At 42.0% G+C, this 21566-nt stretch overlaps 1 protein-coding gene across 7 annotated transcripts in view; it reads right to left on the bottom strand.

Annotated features, from left to right (window-relative positions):
• Positions 1 to 21566, bottom strand: part of LOC310679178 (arf-GAP with SH3 domain, ANK repeat and PH domain-containing protein 1-like) — a 36489-nt gene that overhangs the window by 14681 nt on the left and 242 nt on the right. For 2 of the 7 annotated variants that reach the window (XR_014512146.1, XM_083443983.1), the window contains exons 1-18: positions 20611 to 20973; positions 18788 to 18860; positions 16011 to 16156; positions 14942 to 15007; positions 14531 to 14580; positions 14288 to 14417; positions 12423 to 12508; positions 11400 to 11475; positions 9236 to 9331; positions 8534 to 8634; positions 7273 to 7342; positions 6819 to 6906; positions 6296 to 6344; positions 5410 to 5573; positions 4649 to 4782; positions 3940 to 4031; positions 1676 to 1865; positions 629 to 714 (exon numbers count right to left, since the gene is read on the bottom strand). Coding sequence is in view for 5 of the 7 variants with exons in the window: in XM_083443983.1 (XP_083300109.1) it covers positions 629 to 714; positions 1676 to 1865; positions 3940 to 4031; positions 4649 to 4782; positions 5410 to 5573; positions 6296 to 6344; positions 6819 to 6906; positions 7273 to 7342; positions 8534 to 8634; positions 9236 to 9331; positions 11400 to 11475; positions 12423 to 12508; positions 14288 to 14417; positions 14531 to 14580; positions 14942 to 15007; positions 16011 to 16156; positions 18788 to 18860; positions 20611 to 20736 (1823 nt within the window). In the remaining 2 variants the exon portion in view is untranslated. Of the gene's footprint in view, positions 1 to 628; positions 715 to 1675; positions 1866 to 3939; positions 4032 to 4648; positions 4783 to 5409; positions 5574 to 6295; positions 6345 to 6818; positions 6907 to 7272; positions 7343 to 8533; positions 8635 to 9235; positions 9332 to 11399; positions 11476 to 12422; positions 12509 to 14287; positions 14418 to 14530; positions 14581 to 14941; positions 15008 to 16010; positions 16157 to 18787; positions 18861 to 20610; positions 20974 to 21566 lie in introns of those variants that run through there. The other 5 variants (XM_083443981.1, XM_083443982.1, XM_083443985.1 and 2 more) reach the window with 3 other exon arrangements.

Here is a 21566-nt window from a genome sequence, read left to right as displayed (position 1 = left end):
GCCATTACACACACAATATAAGCACACACACAGCTGATCCAGCTCTCCAAGAATTAAATTCTGTTTTTGTCCAGGGACTCAATCTTCTAATTAACATGACCAAATTAAAATACATGCATATAATTGTCAGCATCATTTTCAGGGCTGGAAACTCAGAAGATAGTACAACAGCATGTAACATATAAAGAATGCCTTTTGGCACACACCAGGCACAAATTCACACATGCATGCTCAGCACTGGATGACATACTCAGCCTGATGATGATTTACATGAAGGAACATGCCAGTCTAGTTCAAACACCATGGAGAGAACTTTAATATCTTTTCCAACTCAATGGAGAGAGTGCTTTAAAAATAATAATAATGGGGCAGGGAGAGGGGGCTGAAGAAAACTTCAGAAGAGCCCAAACAGACAACACTTCTTCAAGTCCAAGTAGCTTCCCTTCCTCCCCAAACAATGCAGAAGCCTTTTTGCAAGGAAATAGAGTGTGTGTCTTCCTACTCTCATTCAGGACCTTTCTGTTGTTGTTGCAAATAATAATAATAATAATAATAATAATCCCGAAACAAAACCCCTCAATAGTAGGTCTTGCCTCAATTTATCATGAGGCCTAGGGAGTCAGCTTACCTATTCTGCACCAGAAAATCTACAATATGCAAAGATGTTCGGTCACATACTAGAACCGCCAGATGGAGAAGTGTCTCGCCTGGCTCCTTTAAACAAAGAAAAAGAAGAAGACAAAGTGATTGTGCAACTATGTTTTGCCGCTTTCTTTGCTTATTGAAAAGTCCTAGCCATTGCTCTTTAGCATCAAGGGAATCACTTCCTGATGGCATTCATATCGCAACTCAAGGCAGTTCAACAGCAATATCCAAAAATATAATCTAAATAAAAAGGTAAAGGTACCCCTGCCCGTACGGGCCAGTCTTGACAGACTCTAGGGTTGTGCGCCCATCGCACTCAAGAGGCCGGGGGCCAGCGCTGTCTGAAGACACTTCCGGGTCACGTGGCCAGCGTGACATCGCTGCTCTGGCGAGCCAGAGCCGCACACGAAAACGCTGTTTACCTTCCCGCTAGTAAGCGGTCCCTATTTATCTACTTGCACCTGGGAGTGCTTTCGAACTGCTAGGTTGGCAGGCGCTGGGACCGAACAATGGGAGCGCACCCCGCCGCGGGGATTCAAACTGCCGACCTTTCGATCGGCAAGCCCTAGGCGCTGAGGCTTAAATAACCATTAAATAAATAAAGTACAGTGGATCTGCCATTATTTCTCCCTGACAGGGTTTTTTTTAAAAAAAGGGGAAGGGAGGCAATACTGTATATGAGATGCAAGAGGCAATGGGAGAAGTACATAGAATACACAGAGGCAAAGGGGAATATGACCCTGGGTGCCAAATGCTGAGTCAAAAATAATGAAGAGGAAACAACTGTGTGCTTTATTATGCAAGCAAAAGGCCTTGGAAAAACAGCCAAATAACTAAAGCAATGCTATTCAGTGACTCAGAGTTTATGAATCTCCTTAGTGTATAGCCTAGGCACAAATACCTTCTTACAGGGTTCAATAAAACCTGTTCTGGTTGGACTGTGTGTGCTGCTTTCCTCCTGCAACATTGGTGTTATCTCTGCTAAAGTGTAGGTGTGCTTGTCAGCTCTTTGGGGCAGCAGAAGCCTCACCTGCCTGTACTCCAGAAGGGCCTGATTTAAATCCACCTTTTCAGCATATGCCTGAAGCAAGATAAATATATCCTTGTCTTTGACAGCATCCTGCAGATCCTTGAGCCTGGCAGCTGGGCTCTCTGTGGTCCTCCGAGCAACATACTTCCTATCAACATACTTGGAGATGATAAAATCCTTCCGGAGAGCCCTGTAATGGTGCAAAGCACAAATTGGAAACCATGGCTCTGTTGGGGCATTTTGATGCAAGGCCAGCAGAAAAGCCGATGTCAAGAATAGCCTCTAAGTCAACAAGCAGCAAAAGTTCAGAGCTTCAGTCTATGGGTAGAGACTATGGGCTTCACCAGATGACCTATTTACTGAGCATTCATCATGATTTGCTTACACAAAACCTACACGGTATTTAGGCTATGCCTGACCTCTATTGAGCATTTGTTCTGATTTGCTTGCAGGGTGGTTATACAACAATGCATTCATGTTGAATTTGTCCTGATTTGCTGACACGGCAGTTATAGATCTTCCTGTTTATAATTTGTTCATCCCACACATCTTAGTTCATTTCCCTGTCACTTTCCTAACTGCACAAATATGTTTTCTTGAACAAACAAAAAATAAATAAATGGAGTCATTGTGACAGACTGCTACGATCCATTTTAACTGTGCAAACCTATATTCCTGAAATGTGCCAAAATTCCTCCTCCAAAACATCGACAGTCTAGAGGCAACCTATTCTTTTCTTTCCCACGCCCTGTTCTGGCTCCCCATCACATTGCTTTTTGCCTCTAATCACAGCTTCGGGTGGGAAGAAGAAAGACATTTTCAGAATTTTTCTCTGTGGAGTGCCAAATGTCACACCTGCAGATCCATAGAGCTAGAGGATCAGAAGGTCATACAGACCAATGGCTCTGGCTTTCTTATCTTAGAAATCTTCAACCCTGTTCTAGTACTCCAAAGTCAAGGTGCTCTTATCACTTGACAAAGCTGGTAAGGACCAGTTTAGGATATGCTTTATATTTTATGTAAAACATCTCACACCTTGCCCTTTCAGAAGCAGAAAAGAAATCATTGTTTTAAAGTGTTCTCCGATAAGGGAATTAAGATCAACATATTAAACCTGGCTTCTTTTTCCTTAGCCTAATTATTATTGGCTTGCGGTAACACAGAGACAGGTTTTTTCACTAGTGTCATTGAGAACGCTGATCTTGCTGAAATACAAGAGAGGCCCATCAGTATTGGCATGCTGCTGGTTTTTGAAGTCACACCTGTTTAGACAAGCATTTGTTTGATCTTCTGCTTTAAACCTTTAAACCTTTAATTGTTTTAATTGCTGTTTCAGCTCTTTTAATTGTGCTGTTTTAATAGTCTTGTCTTAGGGCTTATCTATACTTAACTGTCCTCTGTACTTTCTCATCATGGTCCACACTTTAAAACTCTGTGTGAGCATTCTTTCTTTCTGCCCTGCGAAAACCTACGTACCCTTGAGTACCCCCCAGAAAAAAGCATTTACTACTACTACAACTACACAACAGGGTTCCTATGTTTAACATGGGTTGGGGGCAGGGTAGGCTAAAAAACTACCAGGATTTTACCAGGGATCTTCCTATATACCTGGCTCTCTACATCAAAACAGCAGTGCAGGAAAGTCTGTGTCCAGACAATCTCTAAAGCTCAAGTGTTAACCTCATATCCTTATTACACATTCACTCTCTACTAATTTAACCCACATCATTTGTAAGATATTATGTCACAAGTAGTACAAGATATTCCTATAAATTAGTCAGGCAAAATCTACCTATAGTGACACCATGTTGCCTTATTGTCTATCTGCTATCTTCTCCTACATATCTAAGAATGCACTCTAATAACATTGACAGTAGGACCTTGCAAACAGAGAGGTGGGACTTTTGCCTTCATTCCCTGCTTTTACATTTCTCAACTGGATTATGGAGTTGATGAGTCATTGGGTCTGACCAAAGTATACCAACAAAGTATAAAATATCCATTTTAATAGATTCCATAGTTGCCATCTCTCACAATATAACCACTTAATGCACTGGATGTAATAAACCCTCTTTGAAAGTTCTTGCCACAATCAATTATAGACAATAAATCAATGGGTGTCACCAAAATTTGTTTTGTTTTGACATTTGGCTTGCGGTGTAATGTCCGACATGTTTGTGCTTCTCCCACTGCCCACTCCCCAACACTCTTTCCCACTCACCAGGAAAAAAAACAGAAAAAAAAACAGAATTAAGATTATTTACATTGCACTATCAGTAGAAGGCTTTAGAGATGCACTGGGAAGATTGGCTTCAACAATGTCATTAAACTGTGTGTTTCCAATATTCTTTGCCAACTGCAAAACAAATAAGATGTAATTTAACACACAACAGGAAATAAAAATATACCTACGTCAATGCCAAGCATGTGCTTGCCCACAAGCTGCATCCTGGATGGGTCTTATGACAGAGAAAATCAGGTTAGAGTAGGAGAAATGTTGAACTATGGCAACATTTGAGTAGTACCTCTGTGTTATTTATGCCCTGCTTAGCTTAAATGTAGTGTGTGTGTGTGTGTGTGTGTGTGTACACACACTATGCATTTAAAGTACATTTAAACCCCATGATGCCCCCCAAAGAATCCTGAAAAATGAAGTTTGTCAAGGCTGCTGGGAATTGTAGCTTTGTGAGTGGCAAACTACAATTCCCAAGATTCTCTGAGGGGAAGCTATGTGCTTTAAATGTATGGTCTGGGTTAGCAGGCAAGGTGAAACCATGGTAACATCACAGAATGTGGCAGACTGCAAAATAATTGGGGTAGAGAGGAAAACAGCATAATCACCGAAGGAATGTTGGAACCAAAGCAGAGCTTATTAAAGAGGTGAATCAGTTGTACTTGGAAGGGGAAATGCCATCATGAACTTTGAATGGAAGGTGGTTGTAGTAGTGCAAAACACAGTCAGAACACCCTTACCAGAAGCTCTGAGGTTGCCAGTTTGTCCAAGGCTACTGACTGAATACGGGAATGATGGACACCCATCTCTCGGTGAATGCCAGAGCATTCAATGCAAATCAGGATTCCCAAATTAATGGAGAGCCAAGCTGGGTCTGTGCGGAGTAAGCAAGAACAAAACAGGTATTGTCACCTTGGTGAAGGTGATGGACAGTATGGTAAGAAATCTTCACACTTTCACCTCATGGAATGTTCTCAACACCTCTGAGGGCCCTCAAAAATGTCAGTGGAAGGGGTGAACATTTGCTCAGTTCATTATAGAACAATTATCTTCAAAGCTTCAAACACATAAAAATGAAATGAAATAATAGGATGCTTAGTGAAAACTAATGACTTCCTAAAAATCACTGCAACCTCCCCATCCCCCGCCCACATGCCCTGGGTTGCTGTGCGAAAGAGAAACCTGGAGGACAAGTAGCGGCAAAAGAGACCCATCTGCCATGTCCAACAAAGTCTCCTGCCAGGACAATTCCTCCATCCACGATCACGTCATGGATGGCAGTGGTCTTATGAATCATTGACCTGGCATTGACCAGACCCTGAGGCAGGGATAGTCCTCAGACAATGACAGTCCTCAATAATGACATGATCTGGTCATAGCATAAGTCCTCCTTCTGCTCGTGATCACCGAAATTGGGTATCCCAATGCATCCCCCTTTGTAGAACCTGCCCCAGCCATTCAGGGTCAAAATGGGAAGTAGTTCAGCTGTCTCCTTTTGCACCTGATGCTGAGCAGTCACAGCACATGCTGTTTCCTGGCATGCGCTTTATCTCCTTGATGATAGCTCCGGTCAGGTCGTCCATGCTGCACTCTTCCCTGCCTTGTGCTTGTTTGAATGCCACGTTGAGAGCCTCTTCTTTACTATTGCTGAGGACAGAGACCCATCTGCAAGGCAGAAGGAAACTGCTGTCAGATAAACTGAACTTCCTCACCCTTTCAGTCGGCCTAGGCCTCTGTACTGCGGACTGCATGCATGGCTGCAAGTGGAAGTAAATTGAAGCCACAATCTGTAAGGAATCCAAAGTAAATACCTTCCCCATGCATGCCACTTCCTTAAGCAAAGGGATGCAAGGCAACAGATGAGCTTGAAGATGGCACTTCAAACCACACTATGATGTTGTTAAGACACTTTGCTAAGATGGAAGATGCTGGACCCATAAGCAGAGGTCCCACCTGCACCTGGGCCACTATAGCAGGAGACTGCAGTTCCCATCATTCCACTGACCACTGACTGTGTTGGATGGGGTTGATGGAAGTTGGTGTCCAACAACATCTGGAGGGCGACAGGTGCCCCATTCCTGCAGCTGGGGGATGCAGGCACACATATATCCTTGTGAGTTCTGTAGGTTTAATGTGACGGAGGTCAGCCTCCCCCTTCAAATTCAGTCTCAGTATATTTTGTTTTGGTTTTTTTTAAGTCTACAGGAAGAATAACAGAACCATGCATAATGTGTAGTTCTGCTCAAAGCCCTGTTAATAGATCAAAAATAAATGGTTGGGGCTTTCCCTAACATGAGAAAACAATAAACATAGCAGAAGTGTCACCTGTTGCACTTTTTCAATCCACACAGGTCTTAAGGGCTTCATCCCTCCTCCCCAATACTTACATGGTGCATTCCTGTTCGTCCTCTGCTAGAAAGTGGTATGTTCGGTTATCTGAAATAAACACACACACACACAGAGAGAGAGAGAGAGAGAAAGAAAATTTGTTTTAGAAATATTATCAGAACACAAAATGATCCCACGGAATCTCCCAACAAACCATGAGCTGTAAACCAAGGTTTGTTTTTGATTTACCACTCATGGTTAATTAGGAGGTGATGAAAATGAGCCATGGCTTGGCCCTAGGTTGCACAACTGCAGCACAGCTGGGGAGGAGCAAAATGCTCTGGGGACCTGCATGTTTGCTTATTCTCACTAAATCATGATTAGGCTTACAGTAAATGAGGCCAATGGCTAGCCAAGGTCACCCAGTGAGAAAGGAATGAAATTCAAGGATAAGGTAAGGTTTAAGATGCATTCCCTCCCCGGACTCCTACAAAAAAAAACCTCTTCACCTGTACCTTTCCTATGAAGCACTATAGAAAAAGGGTGCTCTTTGAAATGCTTCCTCAGAAAATGAGGACTTACGTGAAATAAGATCAAAGCACTTCCTGTCATCCACGTTTGGCTTCACTTGGCAAGTGAGCAAATTCAGCTTGACTGGAGTGCGATTTAGCTAGGTGATGAAAAAGAAAAGAATATTGTAAGTCAGTTTCAACACTGTCCAGCTGCACAACCTGCATACAATATGGATTATGCACATACGAAACAGAAATCAGGTGGATCTCCACTACACACTCATCATTCTAATCACCACTAGACCAAACACTGGGGTATGAAGAGCAATAGCAAACATTGTCCAGAACCAGGAAAAACTCACTCCTGACCCCTGGGATAACAAGTACTTCCTGCTTCACTTTTGTAGGGAAGGTGAGCTTTGGAAGTACCCTAATAAAGTTATTGTACATAACTGGTTTCTGAAGAAGCTTATTCTCTAATCCATCTACACTGAGCAGGTTCTAAGACGAAGCATGATGCCTACCGTGCTGTGTGAGATGGTCAGGTAGCCATACCTGACTGTGCATTTTCTCTTCTGCCAGACCTTTCTTAAGCTGAAAGTTAAAGGTAACATTACATTAAACAGAAAGTCTCAGGTGGGAGACCCAACCTGTCAAATACTAATTCCAACCACTTCACCTAGGGTAAGTGCATCAAAGGGCATGATGGAAATAAACACGATGGCTGTCATCCTAATTTACAGAAGTTCATGGGAGGAGTGTCTACTGTTGTTTTCCCCTCTTACACTCACAAAGGTCTCTCCGGAAGACTCACTTGAAGAAGCATCTTAGTGGCAACATCACATCTCTTACTTAGCCCTTGTTACAACCACATAGGATATTTCTAAAATGACATCGGGTTACATATAAACATGACACAACTCAGTCTGCCAATTTTTGTGAGGGTAAGGCAAGGACCTTTCACCAGCAGCATAACAAGCAGGAATTCAGCACCACATGTCCCTCTTCTCAACATGGAAATGCATGATGAGAAATTTCATCCACTGAAGTTTGGCTTGTTTGGTAGTTGCTTGTTTCTTTGTTTTGTTTATTTATAGTCTGCCGTGCCATATAAAATCTTTCCAGGGCAAGCCTGAAGAATGATTTGGTTCACATTTCACATTAAATAATAGTTAAAACAAACAAACAATGGTTTAATGTGAGCACATGGTGTGCTGGTGCATGCTGCTGAAAGGGTAGATGCTTCTTTACTCCTTCACTACCACTGCTGGGAAGCAAGCCAGAGTCTGTTTTGTCATGCTGCCCAAATCCAGGTTTGTGGTTTGCTTCTCTCCAAACAAACCATGAGCAGTGAAACTAAGGCTTGCTTTTGGCTTGCTACTCATGGTCTGTTTAGAGGAGAAAAATCATGAGCCCAGGTTTAAATATCGCAACAAGCCAAACTCTGGCTTCTTTCCTGGGAGAGTGGTAACAGCATGGGTGCAAGAGGAGTAGGCAGAACTTTTCAGCAGCATGTGCCAACACACTGTGCATCCACATCAACCCATTGGCTGCTTTAAACTTTGGTTTAATGTGATGTGTGAACCAGACCTATGAGTGTGGAGAATGCTGCTGAGTTCAGGTTCTGCTTGCAGGCTTCCCATAAGCATCTGGTTGGCCACCGTGAGAACTGGACTTACATGAACCATTAGCCTGATTCAGCAGGCTCTTCTTATGATTTTGTTGCTGTAAACTGAGCTCATAAAATATATTTGCAGTTGCCAGATCTGAAGTGGTTTCACTTACCCATCACTTTTCTTAAAGAGACTCCCGGATCTCTCTGTGCCATACTGCTTATTTCCCTGTAACTGGTGCATGCTGTATCTCAATGGCTTGCTAACAGAATTCTGTTGGGAAACAGAACAGGTTTGCAGCACTTTGTAGTTTTTCTCAAGTACAAATCTAATATTGGCCCAGGGTTCAAAAATCCAAGCTTCATGCCCTTACAATTATTCCAAACCTCTGTTCACATTCAACCAAAACATTTGTGAAATAGAGTTCCTTATTTTCTGACTCCAGCACACTAGAATTTTAATGTAAACCCACCCAATTTGCACATTCTGAACCAAGATGGAAACTGAAAGACAGCTATCTCTCAAAATCTGTCCAAATTTTGCAATACAGATCTCAAACCAAACAAGATACACAGAACTGCACATATTAAGGGAAAGCGTGCACACAAAATGAGCTTATTAGTGAAAGTAACATGGAAAAATACATATTGGGGGAAATGACTTGCCCAAATCCATATCAATGGCCATGATGCATACAAAATATGTATATTAGGAGAAATGTGCACAAAATTACATGAAGATTTTTGAGTACTTTTTTTTTTAATCACACTGATGAGGAAACTGAACTTAAGATTGAAACAATGTGGAACTAAGGGAAACCAAATTAGCTAATTCATCCATCCCTATTCCTAGGCAAAAGGAGGTGCTCCCTCACCAGTTTTACCTCTTTGGGCTCCAGCTGCAGCGCTGCTTTCAGCTGATCGCGAAGAGAGCACAACTGCTTCTTCTCCTCATCCTGCTTGGCTTTCATCTGAAAGGGCGGCGCAACAAACATTCCATCAAGCAAGGGAGTTCTTCCATCTGCTGCTGCTAAATCCCTTCAGTAGGCATTTCCTTCCTCTTTTTACATTCTGCACTGAGTAACTCTGCTATGTTTACTGCAGAGATGGGGAGGCTGTGGCCCTCCAATTCCCAAAACAGTTCCCAGCCAGCTTGGTTAATGGTCACTGCCAACGGGAGCTACTGTCTAACACCAGTATCACTTGGAGGGCCATAGGCTTCCCACACTTGGTCTATAGACTCTATAGGAATGACCAAGCTCCCACTATTTCATATTATTTAAACAAAGACTAAAAGTAACTAAGGTTAATCACCACTTGAACAAGTCCCAGCTTAGATGTTCATATGCCTGCACTTTTGGGCCACATCCAGTTTTGTCACACTATTACAGTGCTCTTCTATGGATCCACATGGCTGACAGGTACCAGGGCAGGTGAAAAAACAGGATATGCATTTTGTATTAATAATAGTTGTGTCCTCTGCACCTGAATATAATATCACAGGTCAGTGACCTGACAATGGGCATTTTCTGCTCCTCCTCCTCCTGAACTGTATAATGCCTCTTCTTCTGTCATACATGGAGCAGCAACCATCAATTGTTTCAGAAGTCTTGTCAAGACTTACCGTACCTTTTTGCCTCTTCCTAGCTCATAACATTGGAACCTGTTTTACATGTTTGAATACTCTCATTTTCTGTTTTATTTCCTTTTATGTGTTTATAATATTGCTGTTTTATTGGTTTTAGTTCAGTGATATTATACTATGCCTTAAAAGCAGTAGACATGGTGACAATATTATTGTGAAGGGGGAAAATACATAAAATTTGCCTATTCTCCTGCTGTAGCTTTTATGATTTGATTATGTTCTGATTTTTAGATAGCTTTTGAGTTTTTGGTTGCTTTCATTTAATTCTGTTAGCCAGCTTAGATCCTTTTTAATGAAAGAAAGGCAGGATATAAATCTTTTACAGTGCAATCATTTACCTGTCTACTCAGAAGTAAGCTCCACTGAGTTCAATGTGACTTACTTCAAGGAAAGTGTGTATAGAATTGCAGCCCTACAGTAAGGGCCTACTGTGACTTTATCCCAGTAAGCATGCATAGAATTGCAGCCTTAGTACCTTAGAATAAAAAGTATCATGCTACAATGATAGCCATGTTCAAATATATAAAAGGATGTCACATAGAGGAGGGAGAAAGGTTGTTTTCTGCTGCTCCAGAGAAGTGGTCACGGAGCAATGGATCCAAACTACAAGAAAGAAGATTCCACCTAAACATTAGGAAGAACTTCCTGACAGTTAGAGCTGTTCGACAGTGGAATTTGCTGCCAAGGAGTGTGGTGGAGTCTCCTTCTTTGGAGGTCTTTAAGCAGAGGCTTGACAACCATATGTCAGGAGTGCTCTGATGGTGTTTCCTGCTTGGCAGGGGGTTGGACTCGATGGCCCTTGTGGTCTCTTCCAACTCTATGATTCTATGTTTCTATGATTTTACAATGAAAAGTGATCTGAGAATGATACAAAAATAATGACCATTCAAAATCTCAGGGTGCTCCAGACCATCAGCAGTTTGCCCAAATGACTCAGGTGCATATTGGAACTTAAATTTTGCACAGTTAAAGTGGACTGAAGTGCTCTGTCACCCCAGCACAAGAAATCAGCTTAAAAGCCAACAGAGTTTTTGTAGTTTTGAAAGTGACATGGAAATGCATAGAAAAGTATGGGATGAATGACTGATTAACAGGAAGACATCTAAATACTCAACAAGCAAATCAGGATGGATGTTCATTGCCTTTTAACTACCCTGTAAAAAAACCACACAGAACAAATGCTCCACTACCTATGGATGAATGCTGAATCAACAGATTATCTGGAGGAGCCCTGACATATTCTCTAGTGCTGCTGTATTCAACTAATGTTTACTTGGACTAGACACACTGAAATCAATGGACCTAAGTTAGTCACGACCATTAATTTCAGCAACGTCTGCTCTAAGCAAATGTTAGTCGAACACAACCCTCTGAAACTGATGAAGCATACTCACACTCTGAAGCTCAGGAGTAAGATTCTCTATAAACTGTTTGTGCTTCTCTGTTGCCTTTAAACATGCCTGGAAAAAACTGTCAGAAAAACATTGTGGAACAAAAGTAGAAAAAGGATATTCCCAGTTCACACCCCACAGGCAAAGCACAGCCATCATAGCTAGTAGCCACTGATACCCTTTATCCTCCATGAATTTGTCTAATCCTCTTTTAACACATTCTGAGTTGGTAGCCATCACTGCCTCCTGTGCGAGTGAGTTCCATAGTTTAACTATGCACTGTGCGAAAAAGGGGATTCTTTAATCTGTCCTGAATCTTCCAACATTCAACTTGGTTGGACAACAACAAGTGTTAGTGGTATGAGAGAGAAAAACTTTATCCACTTTATCCATTCCGTGCACAATTATATAAACTTCCATCACGTCACTTCATACTCACTTTTTATCAGAAATATAAAATGCAACCTTTCCTCCACCCCCTCAATCATTTTGCTTGCCCTTTTCTGAGCCTTTACCAGCTCTACAATGTCCCTTGGAGGTATTCCAAAAATGGTTGTATAATCCAGGGCTTAATCCAGATTGGAATGTTCTGGAACTCCCTTAAGGCTGGGATGGGACCTTTTTGAGTCTGGGGGCTGCATTAGCACAGTGGAAAACTGTAAGGGGGCACATTTCATAAGCAAGCAGGGCCAGAATCAAAAGTGGGTGAAGTTGGGCAGTGCAGTATCGCACATCTTGAACACACAGGCACAATCACACTAGTTACTTAACGCAGACGTATACTTAAGGGCAAGGCTTAAGGCTTGTAAAGATGTAATGTGGGGAAGCTCTGCTATGGGGAAAGAAGACTGTTCAGAATAAAAAAAAGGTGTGTGGAGAGAGAGATCTCACACACACTATAAATGAAAAATAAATGAATATCATAAGGCTCTCCTACAGAAGCTCATGATGTAATACTGTTGGGATGCTCAAGAATTTATTGCAACGTTGTGAGGAATGAGAATATAGGAAACTGAATGCACTTACTTGAACTGGGAGTTGCAGTGATTGATGTTGTTCTGCAGCAAGTCAACTCCTTTCTTGGTGTTAATCTCATTCACTTTAATTAGGTACTGGAGGGAAAGGGAACATGGATCTGATGAGTTTACTTATTTTGTTTTGTTTACTTATGCCTCCTCTGCTCAAATAGAAAACAATGTTCTGCAGTGATTTGTTTTGTTTAAAAATGCTTCCCCCAAATTACCTGCCTTTTTTGTGTGTAAATTGTACCTTGTATCATTAGCATAATTAATTTGCTACATGAACTATATAATACACTAATTGTTCTTCAAAGACAGCACAATAAACTGGCTAAGATCTAGATTTCTTGCAAGCAGAACTCAAAGGAAGTTCCTGCTGCTGGAAAGTGGGCACATAGATAATTTCCCGCTTATTCCCTCTTCCCTCTGGAGCCCCTGTGCCATCCAAAAAGCTGCTCTTAAGGACCAGGAGACTCACAGAACAAAATGGAAGGTGGTACAAAGTAAGAGAGCAACAATCAGGAAAAATTGCCTCCCCCTGTCCTTTCCCCAGTTCGATCTTCCACTGGATCTCAGTCCCTTCCATGAATGAAAGGAGCCCTTCTGTTTATGGAAAGACAAATCTGGATCAAACTCTTTGTATTTAGATAACTTAAATCAGTTCCGTTTCCCCTCCTTCAAATTCTAAAAAAGGCAGATATTATACAGTGTTTACATTGTCTTTTCATTTACCCTTGACAACTCATTCTTACTTCCACAGTTACTAGTGTAGAAGCAGTATTTTCCCCCTAACAATGAATAGCAAACACATTCAGTTGATGCTGGTGGATATGTTGTTAAGATATCCCTTTAAAAGTAAAGGACCCTGGACAGTTAAGTCCAGTCAAATGCAACTATGGGGTGTGGCGGTCATCTCACTTTTCAGGCCAAGGGAGCCAGCCTTTGTCCACAGACAGCTTTCCAGGTCATGTGGCCATCATGACTAAACCACTACTGGTGCACAGAGGACCGTGACGAGTGCCAGAGCGGCACCTATATAACCACATTGCATTGTACCAAAGGGAATATACTCTCTGGGGGAAGCATTGCATTTCCCCAGGTACAAAACACAAAGCATTAAGACTTCAAGTGCTGGCAACTGAGCCACAATCCTGAAAACTGCACAGAAACAAAATAGAGGTCCAGTGCTGAGGGCCTTCTGGTGGTCCCCTCACTGCGAGAAGCCAAGTTACAGGGAACCAGGCAGAGGGCCTTCTCGGTAGTGGCACCTGCCCTGTGGAACACCCTCCCCCTAGATGTCAAAGAGAACAACAACTACCAGACTTTTAGAAGACATCCCTGTTTAGGGAAGCTTTTAATGTTTGATGCATTACTGTATTTTAATATTTTGTTGGAAGCTGCCCAGAGTGACTGGGGAAGCCCAGTCAGATGGACGGGGTATAAATAATAAATTATTATTATTATAGAAACAAGCACACATTTATTGTAGAGAAATGTCTTACATCTGGACTCAACTTCTGTTTGTACTGTAATATTTTTTTCCTAGGTTGGGCACAATATCATGTAGGAACCATTGTTTCATTCCATCAACAATGAATGTAAAATCTTTAGCAGAGGAGAATGCCTTCTTAAAAAAAGTCTTGCATCTACTTGGCCTGCAAGTGCCTTGCTTATGGAGTTCAGACATGCTTCTTTTTTCCTAGATGAAGTAATACTTTGCAACTATTATTATTTACATAACAATTTAAATAATCTGATATGAGTATCTGTCTCATAAAGGGAAATATCACATTTTAACATGCAGTGTTGTCAAGCAGACTGATCCCCACAGGAAACGAAAGGAAGAAGCACTTTTTCATCTGCCCCACTCACCTCACACATGTGTAACTGGAACATCCTTCGTTCCTTTTCCATCTCCTCAGCAATCTCCCCTCCTGCAACCTCTGTCCGTACCATCCCATACTGTTTTGCCAGCTCTCGTTTTTCCTTCTCTATCTTTGCACTGAAATTTAGAAAGAGACAGTATTTATTAATGGCTGTGTGCAGGTGTATTTTGCTAGAAACAATTCCAGGTACAGAAACAATCACTGGCTTAAGGGGGAAAGGCCAACTTACAGTTTGCTCTCATAGTCTTTATAGGCTTTCTCAAAAGGCTTTTTAAAGTCCTATCAAGAGACAAAGAAACTAAGACTTAATAAATCTAGTTGTTGTTTTATTTCTTCTTCCCTATTTCAGTACTTTCAATGCACCTCATATTTCATACAGATTGCTAAACTGTTATGCTGCCCTAAATGGGGTGAAGAGAATCAAACCTTTATTTTCCCTGCCTGCTATTTTCATGCTTTTATAGTGCATCTCAATACTTGATCCCACAGGATTAAAAAAATGGAAAGAGAGCCATTTGTGCCTCCTTGAAGTTCTTGGAGGAAAGACAGAATGCAAATGTAAAAATGAATGAACAAAAATCTAAGCAATCTCACAGTAATAACAGGACAGAAACACATTTTTCAGCATCTATTTACTCACCCCTTTAAAGTCTCCCTTGATCAGTGAGTCCAGGGAAAAGTGAATGTTGTGATACAGGCTCAGCAACTACAAAAAGAGAGAGTTCAACATGTAGCTAGCACTAACAGCTTCGTATTATTGAGTGCTCTCCAACAATAGATGATAATCTCAGGCATCATTTTCATTTAGAGAATACTGCAGATTTGTTTGCTTGTAACAACCTAAATAAAATAATAAGGGCTTTGTTTGCTTGTAACAACCTAAATAAAAACATATAGATCCAACTGGCACTATGGGAATGCAAAAACAAGTGCAACAAGCAACAATCTCAATCTTTTGAGTATTACCCCAAACTCTTAAATAATAATAATAATAATAATAATAATAATAATAATAATAATAATAAATTTTATTTATATCCCGCCCTCCCCAGCCAAAGCCGGGCTCAGGGCGGCTAAGCATTTCTGTAGTCCAGTCCAAAACTTTACAGATCTCTTCAGAGGCAATGTCTTTTCTCAGAGATGCCAAACCAATTTCAGTAAAGGAAAACCAGAAGGCCTATTGTATGAGAGAGGCATTAACACCAAATAGTCTTGTCTATTTGATATAGCAAATAGCAAAAATATGTGGCTTATAATGCCACCTAGTCCAGGCACATGCTCGAATCCGCTGGATCAACCCAGTGGACCATTTCTCACAGTGGACATCCTGGAGGTCCTGGAGCATTTTGTGCTTTAGAAATGTGCGTTGTATTTATGATTTTTATTGTAAGCCCCCTTCGGAGATCCAAGTTTTAATTGAGAGGTGGGGATGGAAACGTTTAAAATAAAGTAGAACAAATAAAGCAAAAATAATTGCATTATTATTTTAGCTTGTCAAAAAGGAATGGGAAAGGAGGGAATCAAACTGTAGACTTATTTGCATGCCCTAATTTCAGTAAGTAAAGGCAAGGTAGCCTTTTGAGATTCTCCCATGGCCTTTGCTCTTCTCCTTAGGGCCCGGAAGGGAAGACTGACACCATTGACCATGCCCCTGTCATCATGCTTCTGTTTTTCAGACAAATCTGTGGGTGCGGAGAACAGTTTCATACCAGGCTCTTAACAGCATCAAGCAGCTCCCGTGAGAATGAAGCAAAGGTGATGAAGGCTTCAGCTAGCTTCTCATCACTGTTGTTGTGATAGTTCCCTGAAAACCTCTCCTGGGTAATAATGTGAGCTTCTAAGTGGTTAATGAGATCTGCAGAAGCAAAATTTGTTTGAACATTCATGTATGCCTTTCTGAAACAAACAAGAAAGATTCCCTAAAATGATAAAACAGTGAGCTACCTGTTTGACTGAATTAGCAATGAAAGCCCTGACACATATTAATTCAGGAGTAAGTCAAGTGGTTATGCTTTGTTAAGTTGCTTTCTTGCTAATAATCAATAAATTATGGAGTGATATTTTCTTAATGGCAGCTATTAACTACAATTTGTTTGTACATGGCAAAAGAAAGGTATAATCTGGGCAGAGTCAAATGGAGGAGAGGGGCAGATGGAGAGAGCTGCCAATACGATGAAGGATTTTGACATTGTGCAGCTGCTGCCTTTGGGAACCTGACCCAACTGCAGGACCAGCAATTCTGCAACCCGTTTTTAGGAATCCATTTGTTTCCATGGAACTCTACTTGTATTATTTTAAACAGCTGTTGTAAAGATGCCACCCCTGGATTTCACATTGCTCAGGGAAGTGAGGAACATGGGGAACTACTGATGCAGTGGTACCTCGGTTTAAGAACAGTCCGGTTTAAGAACAATTCAGTTTACAAACTCCGCAAAACTGAAAATAGTGTTCCGGTTTGCAAACTTTACCTCAGTCTAAGAATGGAATCCGAACGATGGAAGGGCACTGGCGACGGGAGGCCTCATTAGGGAAAGCGCACCTCAGTTTAAGAACGGTTTCAGTTTAAGAATGGACTTCCGGAACGGATTAAGTTCGTAAACCGAGGTACCACTGTACAGAGTTCTGATCATTGGTCTGTCTTGCCTATGCTGCCTGACAGTCACTTTCCAGACAAGAGTCTTTTCTAGTTCCATCTGGAAAAACCAGGAGCTCTGCCTGGGACCTTCCACATGCAAGGAATGTGCTCTACCACTGTTGCCAAATTATAAAGATTTTGTTATCACTTTAATGTGGTTATCACACATTTTAAAATATAGGGTAATGGTTCCCTGCATGGAGTATCACAAGCACAGTATGACTTGTTATGAGTAAAGTTTTTGAGTGTGCACACATCAAATAATAATAATAATAATAATAATAATAATAATGATGATGTTGCACTTCACCCCAACCTCCAAGTGGTGCTTACTCAGAGTTCTGTTTCCTTGGAATGAGGGACAGCACCGTCTGTAGTGTCTTTAGGATATATGGTTTAGTAACACATATGTACAACCTGAGCCTAAAATGAGGGGGTTCACAGCATTAAAACCTCAAAAGATCTTGCTTCTCCCATAGCCACAGCCATGGTTTCTAGCAGAAATCAAGCATGCCTCTCCCTCTCTGGCTTCTGCCTGCAGCCTGCTTTCCTCTCTTACACACAAGTGCCCTGGCACTTCCAACTACCAATTAAGTGAGGGAGGGGGCCCACCCATTTGTTCTCTGGGACAGAGCAACTTGATCCTTATGGCCATTAACTCACACACAAAAAACCTCTTGCCTGACTAGTTCAACAATGAGATCTTCCAAGATATTTTAACCCTTGCTGGTTCCATGACCCCAGGAATTAGAAGGGACTCAGGCATCATGCAGATCAACCCCCCACATCAATATTATTAATGCAGTATGCCATTTAATTGCCCAAGCGGCTTGCAAGTTCTTTACAAAATCAATTGCAAAAATATTAGCACATATATCTAAAATACTGTTATAAGTTTGAGGTGTTAAGGTATGTGCCAGACTCCTCTAATCTCTGGATCCAGCAAGTGTTAGAATTTAATCAAGGCTTTTAATTCTTGGAATAGTCAGGCTAGCCACCTGGTGAGGCGATAACCTGGATGACAGGCCATGAAGAGGGAATAAGGGGCTAGGCACAAGATGGCAAATGGGTGGAGCCCCCTCCCTCAACAAATGAAGTCAGAGTTTAGAGTGGAGACAGTAATGTGACACAGAATCAAAGCAGTGCACAGAGACAGACGAGAAAGAGAGAGAGAGAGAGAGAGAGTGTCATCTGCTTGAATCCAAGATTGCAGCTATGGGAGAAACAAGACCCTTTTGGGGTGTTGATGCTGTGAAATGCCCCCCCCCCCATCATAGGCTTAGGTATATATGGGTAAATAAACCATATACTGTATCATAAAATCACAACACCACAGTCTCCACCGTGACTCATTCCAAAAGGAAACACGAACCCTGAATAAGCGCCTGGAATCTCACAACACTAGGAGATTGGGATGGCATGCAATAAAAGAAATCCATTAAAACAACACAACAATTAAAAGAACAAATTAGAACTATTAAAACAGGAGGCTCCGGTCAGGAGATTAGGGGATGCTTGTTTAAACAGGTGTGTGTATGCATAAAAGCAAGATGTGTCTTTCAAGATCTCATCCTATCAACTACATCTGTGATTGCCAAATTCTGTCTGCAATCCTATACATACTTGCCAAAGAGTAATTATTACCATTCTATTAATTTAACAGGATTTAATAGGACTAGTAGACATGTATAATATTGCATTGTAAGACTCTGAGATGGATCGTCATCCTATAAGAATTGGTAAGTGGACACTGGTAAAATTAGCCCTTTTAAGCAACCCTTAAAGGTACAGGAAAATTCTCAGGGCTTCTGGGCTGGGCAGCCCATAGCACATCCCCAATGACAGTCTGACCTTGTCCAGTTGTGTGCTCTGCTTTCACTGCTTTCCTCATTTTTTGCAGAATGATTCGATCAGAATCTAAAGCCTAAAGGCATTAAAGAAAAAAAGAAAAAGACATCCTAAGCACAAGCTGCTCTCCCAAAGCAAAACAAAGTTTATAAATATGGAAAAAATATTATACATGATAAGGTTATATTTTTCTAGGTGCAAAACAGAATTCAAGTTGCCCCAAGGGCTACTGGGATAAACAAACCAGTAATAACCACTCTCCTCTATTTGGAAAATCAAATCATGTTGGTCTTCTATATCACGTCCAGCTGTATACCCACCCCCATTGTTTTGAGGAGGAACTCTGGATAACTCAAAAGCTTTGTGCCCCTCACCCTCATTACTTAACATTCTAAAGCTGCTCTCTTGAAGTTGTGGGTGCTGCTTTCGATATTCCTGCCTCTCGTGCACACTGAGTTCATGCAACATTTCCGTTTCCTGATGTGCAAGCTTTTCTTTTCAGCCCTCAAACTATTCATATTTCTAAATGGTTTCCTGTTTCCAGCTTTTCATTTTATCTTAACATACTGCCCTAAGGCTCTTTTACTGTTTTGTGGGTTCTGCTAAACTGCATTATGCAAAGCTTGATCAGGCATCCTGGCCTTTGGATTTCGCTTCACAAATGAGTCCAACATTTGGAAACTGAAGGGCAGATATGCAACGGATTTCATAAGAGGAAATGAGAAGGTGAGAAGGGCAGAAGTGGTTTCAAGTTAGTCAGAGGACAGTTTGGTGGTGGCTCCCACACTCCTACACAGATAGCTGTGAGATATAATTGCATTTTGAAAGGGTGCCCTATAGGAACACAGGAAACGAGGTCAATGTTGTCTACTTTGACTGGCAGGCAGCTCTCCAGGTTTTCAGACATGGGACTGCTTGGAGAGGCTGAGATCTGAAACTTGGACATTTTGCATGCTCTACCGCTGAGCCACAGCCCTTCCCTTATAGATGGTAAGAACAATGTGGTTTAGTTAGTATCAGAGCAAAGCAAACAGATCACATGGACAACAGTGCAATTTATTTATTTCTTTTAACACCAACAGTGCAATCCTATACATGCTTTCTTGCCCCATTTTAGCCTTAGGTATACAATTGCCTTGCTTGCCAGTCTTCTAATAAATGCAAAGTTGCTGAGGACAAGGACTTAAGCCACCAAGCCACTGAATAGGGATGAGAATAATTCCGAAGGCAATTTTATGTCCTAGGTCACTATGACAAAGGGGCAAGTCAGCATGTCTTAGGATGTGCTTTCTCCTAGGTGACTTTGGTACCCATGGAAGGGGCCTTCCTTTGGGTTCCTTCTGTCGGTGAGGAGAAATCTGACAAGATATCAAGTAGAGGCTCTTGCCTGCAACATAGCTATGGAATCTGTTCCCCCAGATCTGGTCCTTCGGTCATTAGAAGGCAAGTGAATACTGCCTGTTTAGAAGAAGTGGTTTCTGTTAATTTCATTGGCTGGATGGGCAGTTTTGTATTGAATAAAAGTTCCCCTGAAGCTTGTGCTATTTGGTTTTTCAAGCTCATTTATGGGAATTGGTTGATCTCTGTTAATCTCTATGGACATTGTGCAAGCTGTTTTTAGCTTCCTCTTTTGAAGGAAATGTGGGGTACAAATCCTTAAATAAATAAAAATAACTGCACCCATCTTCGCTCCTCAGTTTGTCTATTTCCCTGCACAGAGTGAGGAACACCCAGCAGCAAATTCTCCTCATGGGATCCCAACATCTCCCCCTCTGCTTTGGCTTCGGCCCAGCTGCCGCCATCTCCTTCCTTGAACCCTCTCTTACCTCCTCTAGGCTGCAAACGGTGTTCCTGCATTTGCCCATGTGGCTGGAAAAGGAGGAGGTGGTCGGAGAGCTGAGATCCTCTTGGGTCTGGGAGATAAAGTCCTGGACAGAGATAAGCTCAGGCATCCTGCTTCCTTAACGCCTGGTTGCAGATCAGATCCAGAGAAGCAGCAGCGTCAGACTGCCAGGCCACAGAAAAAGGGGAACTCAGGATTGAGAGGAAGCAGCTAAGGGTAGCTGAGAAGGCCACAAACACCAGAAAGGCAGAGCGACGGCCGCTGTCCCTCCGTGTCCACAAGTTGCAAAGAGCTGGCCTCTTGCCACTGCTTCCCTGCCCCCAAACACACACACAGTACTACTCAGAGTTTGTTAAATACTGTTTAACATGGGAGCCAACTGCTAGGGGCTGGGGACCCTTCAGCCTCCCCAATAAAATATTTGAGGGGACTCCCACCCAAAAAAGTTGATTCAAATGGTGTGTGTGTGCCATGTCTAGTGATTGATTATGTGGGGTGGGGCTTACCTGCCCCTCCCCCCAATATTTTATTCAAGTTGGCACCCCTGACTGTTTCTGAACCCTCACTGAAACCTAGTACAGTGGTGCCCCGCAAGACGAATGCCTCGCAAGACGGAAAACCTGCTAGACGAAAGGGTTTTCCATTTTTCAATGCGCTTCACAGGACGAATTTGCTATGGGCTTGCTTCGCAAGACGAAAATGTCTTGCGATTCCTGGGGTTTTTTCCCCGCTTCCCACCCCCTTTTTCTAAGGCACTAAGCTGCTAATAGCCTTTTCGCAGCTAATCCACTAATCCCTTAAGCCTTTAATAGCCGCTAATAGCCGCTAAACCGCTAATAGGGTTGCTTCGCAAGACGAAAAAAACGCTAGACGAAGAGACTCACGGAACGGATTCTTTTCGTCTTGCGAGGCACCACTGTAATTCTCTCTCTCTCTCTC

This window comes from Podarcis tiliguerta (genome assembly GCF_965153285.1).
Source record: "Podarcis tiliguerta genome assembly, chromosome: 6".
NCBI lineage: Eukaryota > Metazoa > Chordata > Lepidosauria > Squamata > Lacertidae > Podarcis > Podarcis tiliguerta.
This window is presented reverse-complemented; position numbering and strand designations above follow the sequence as displayed.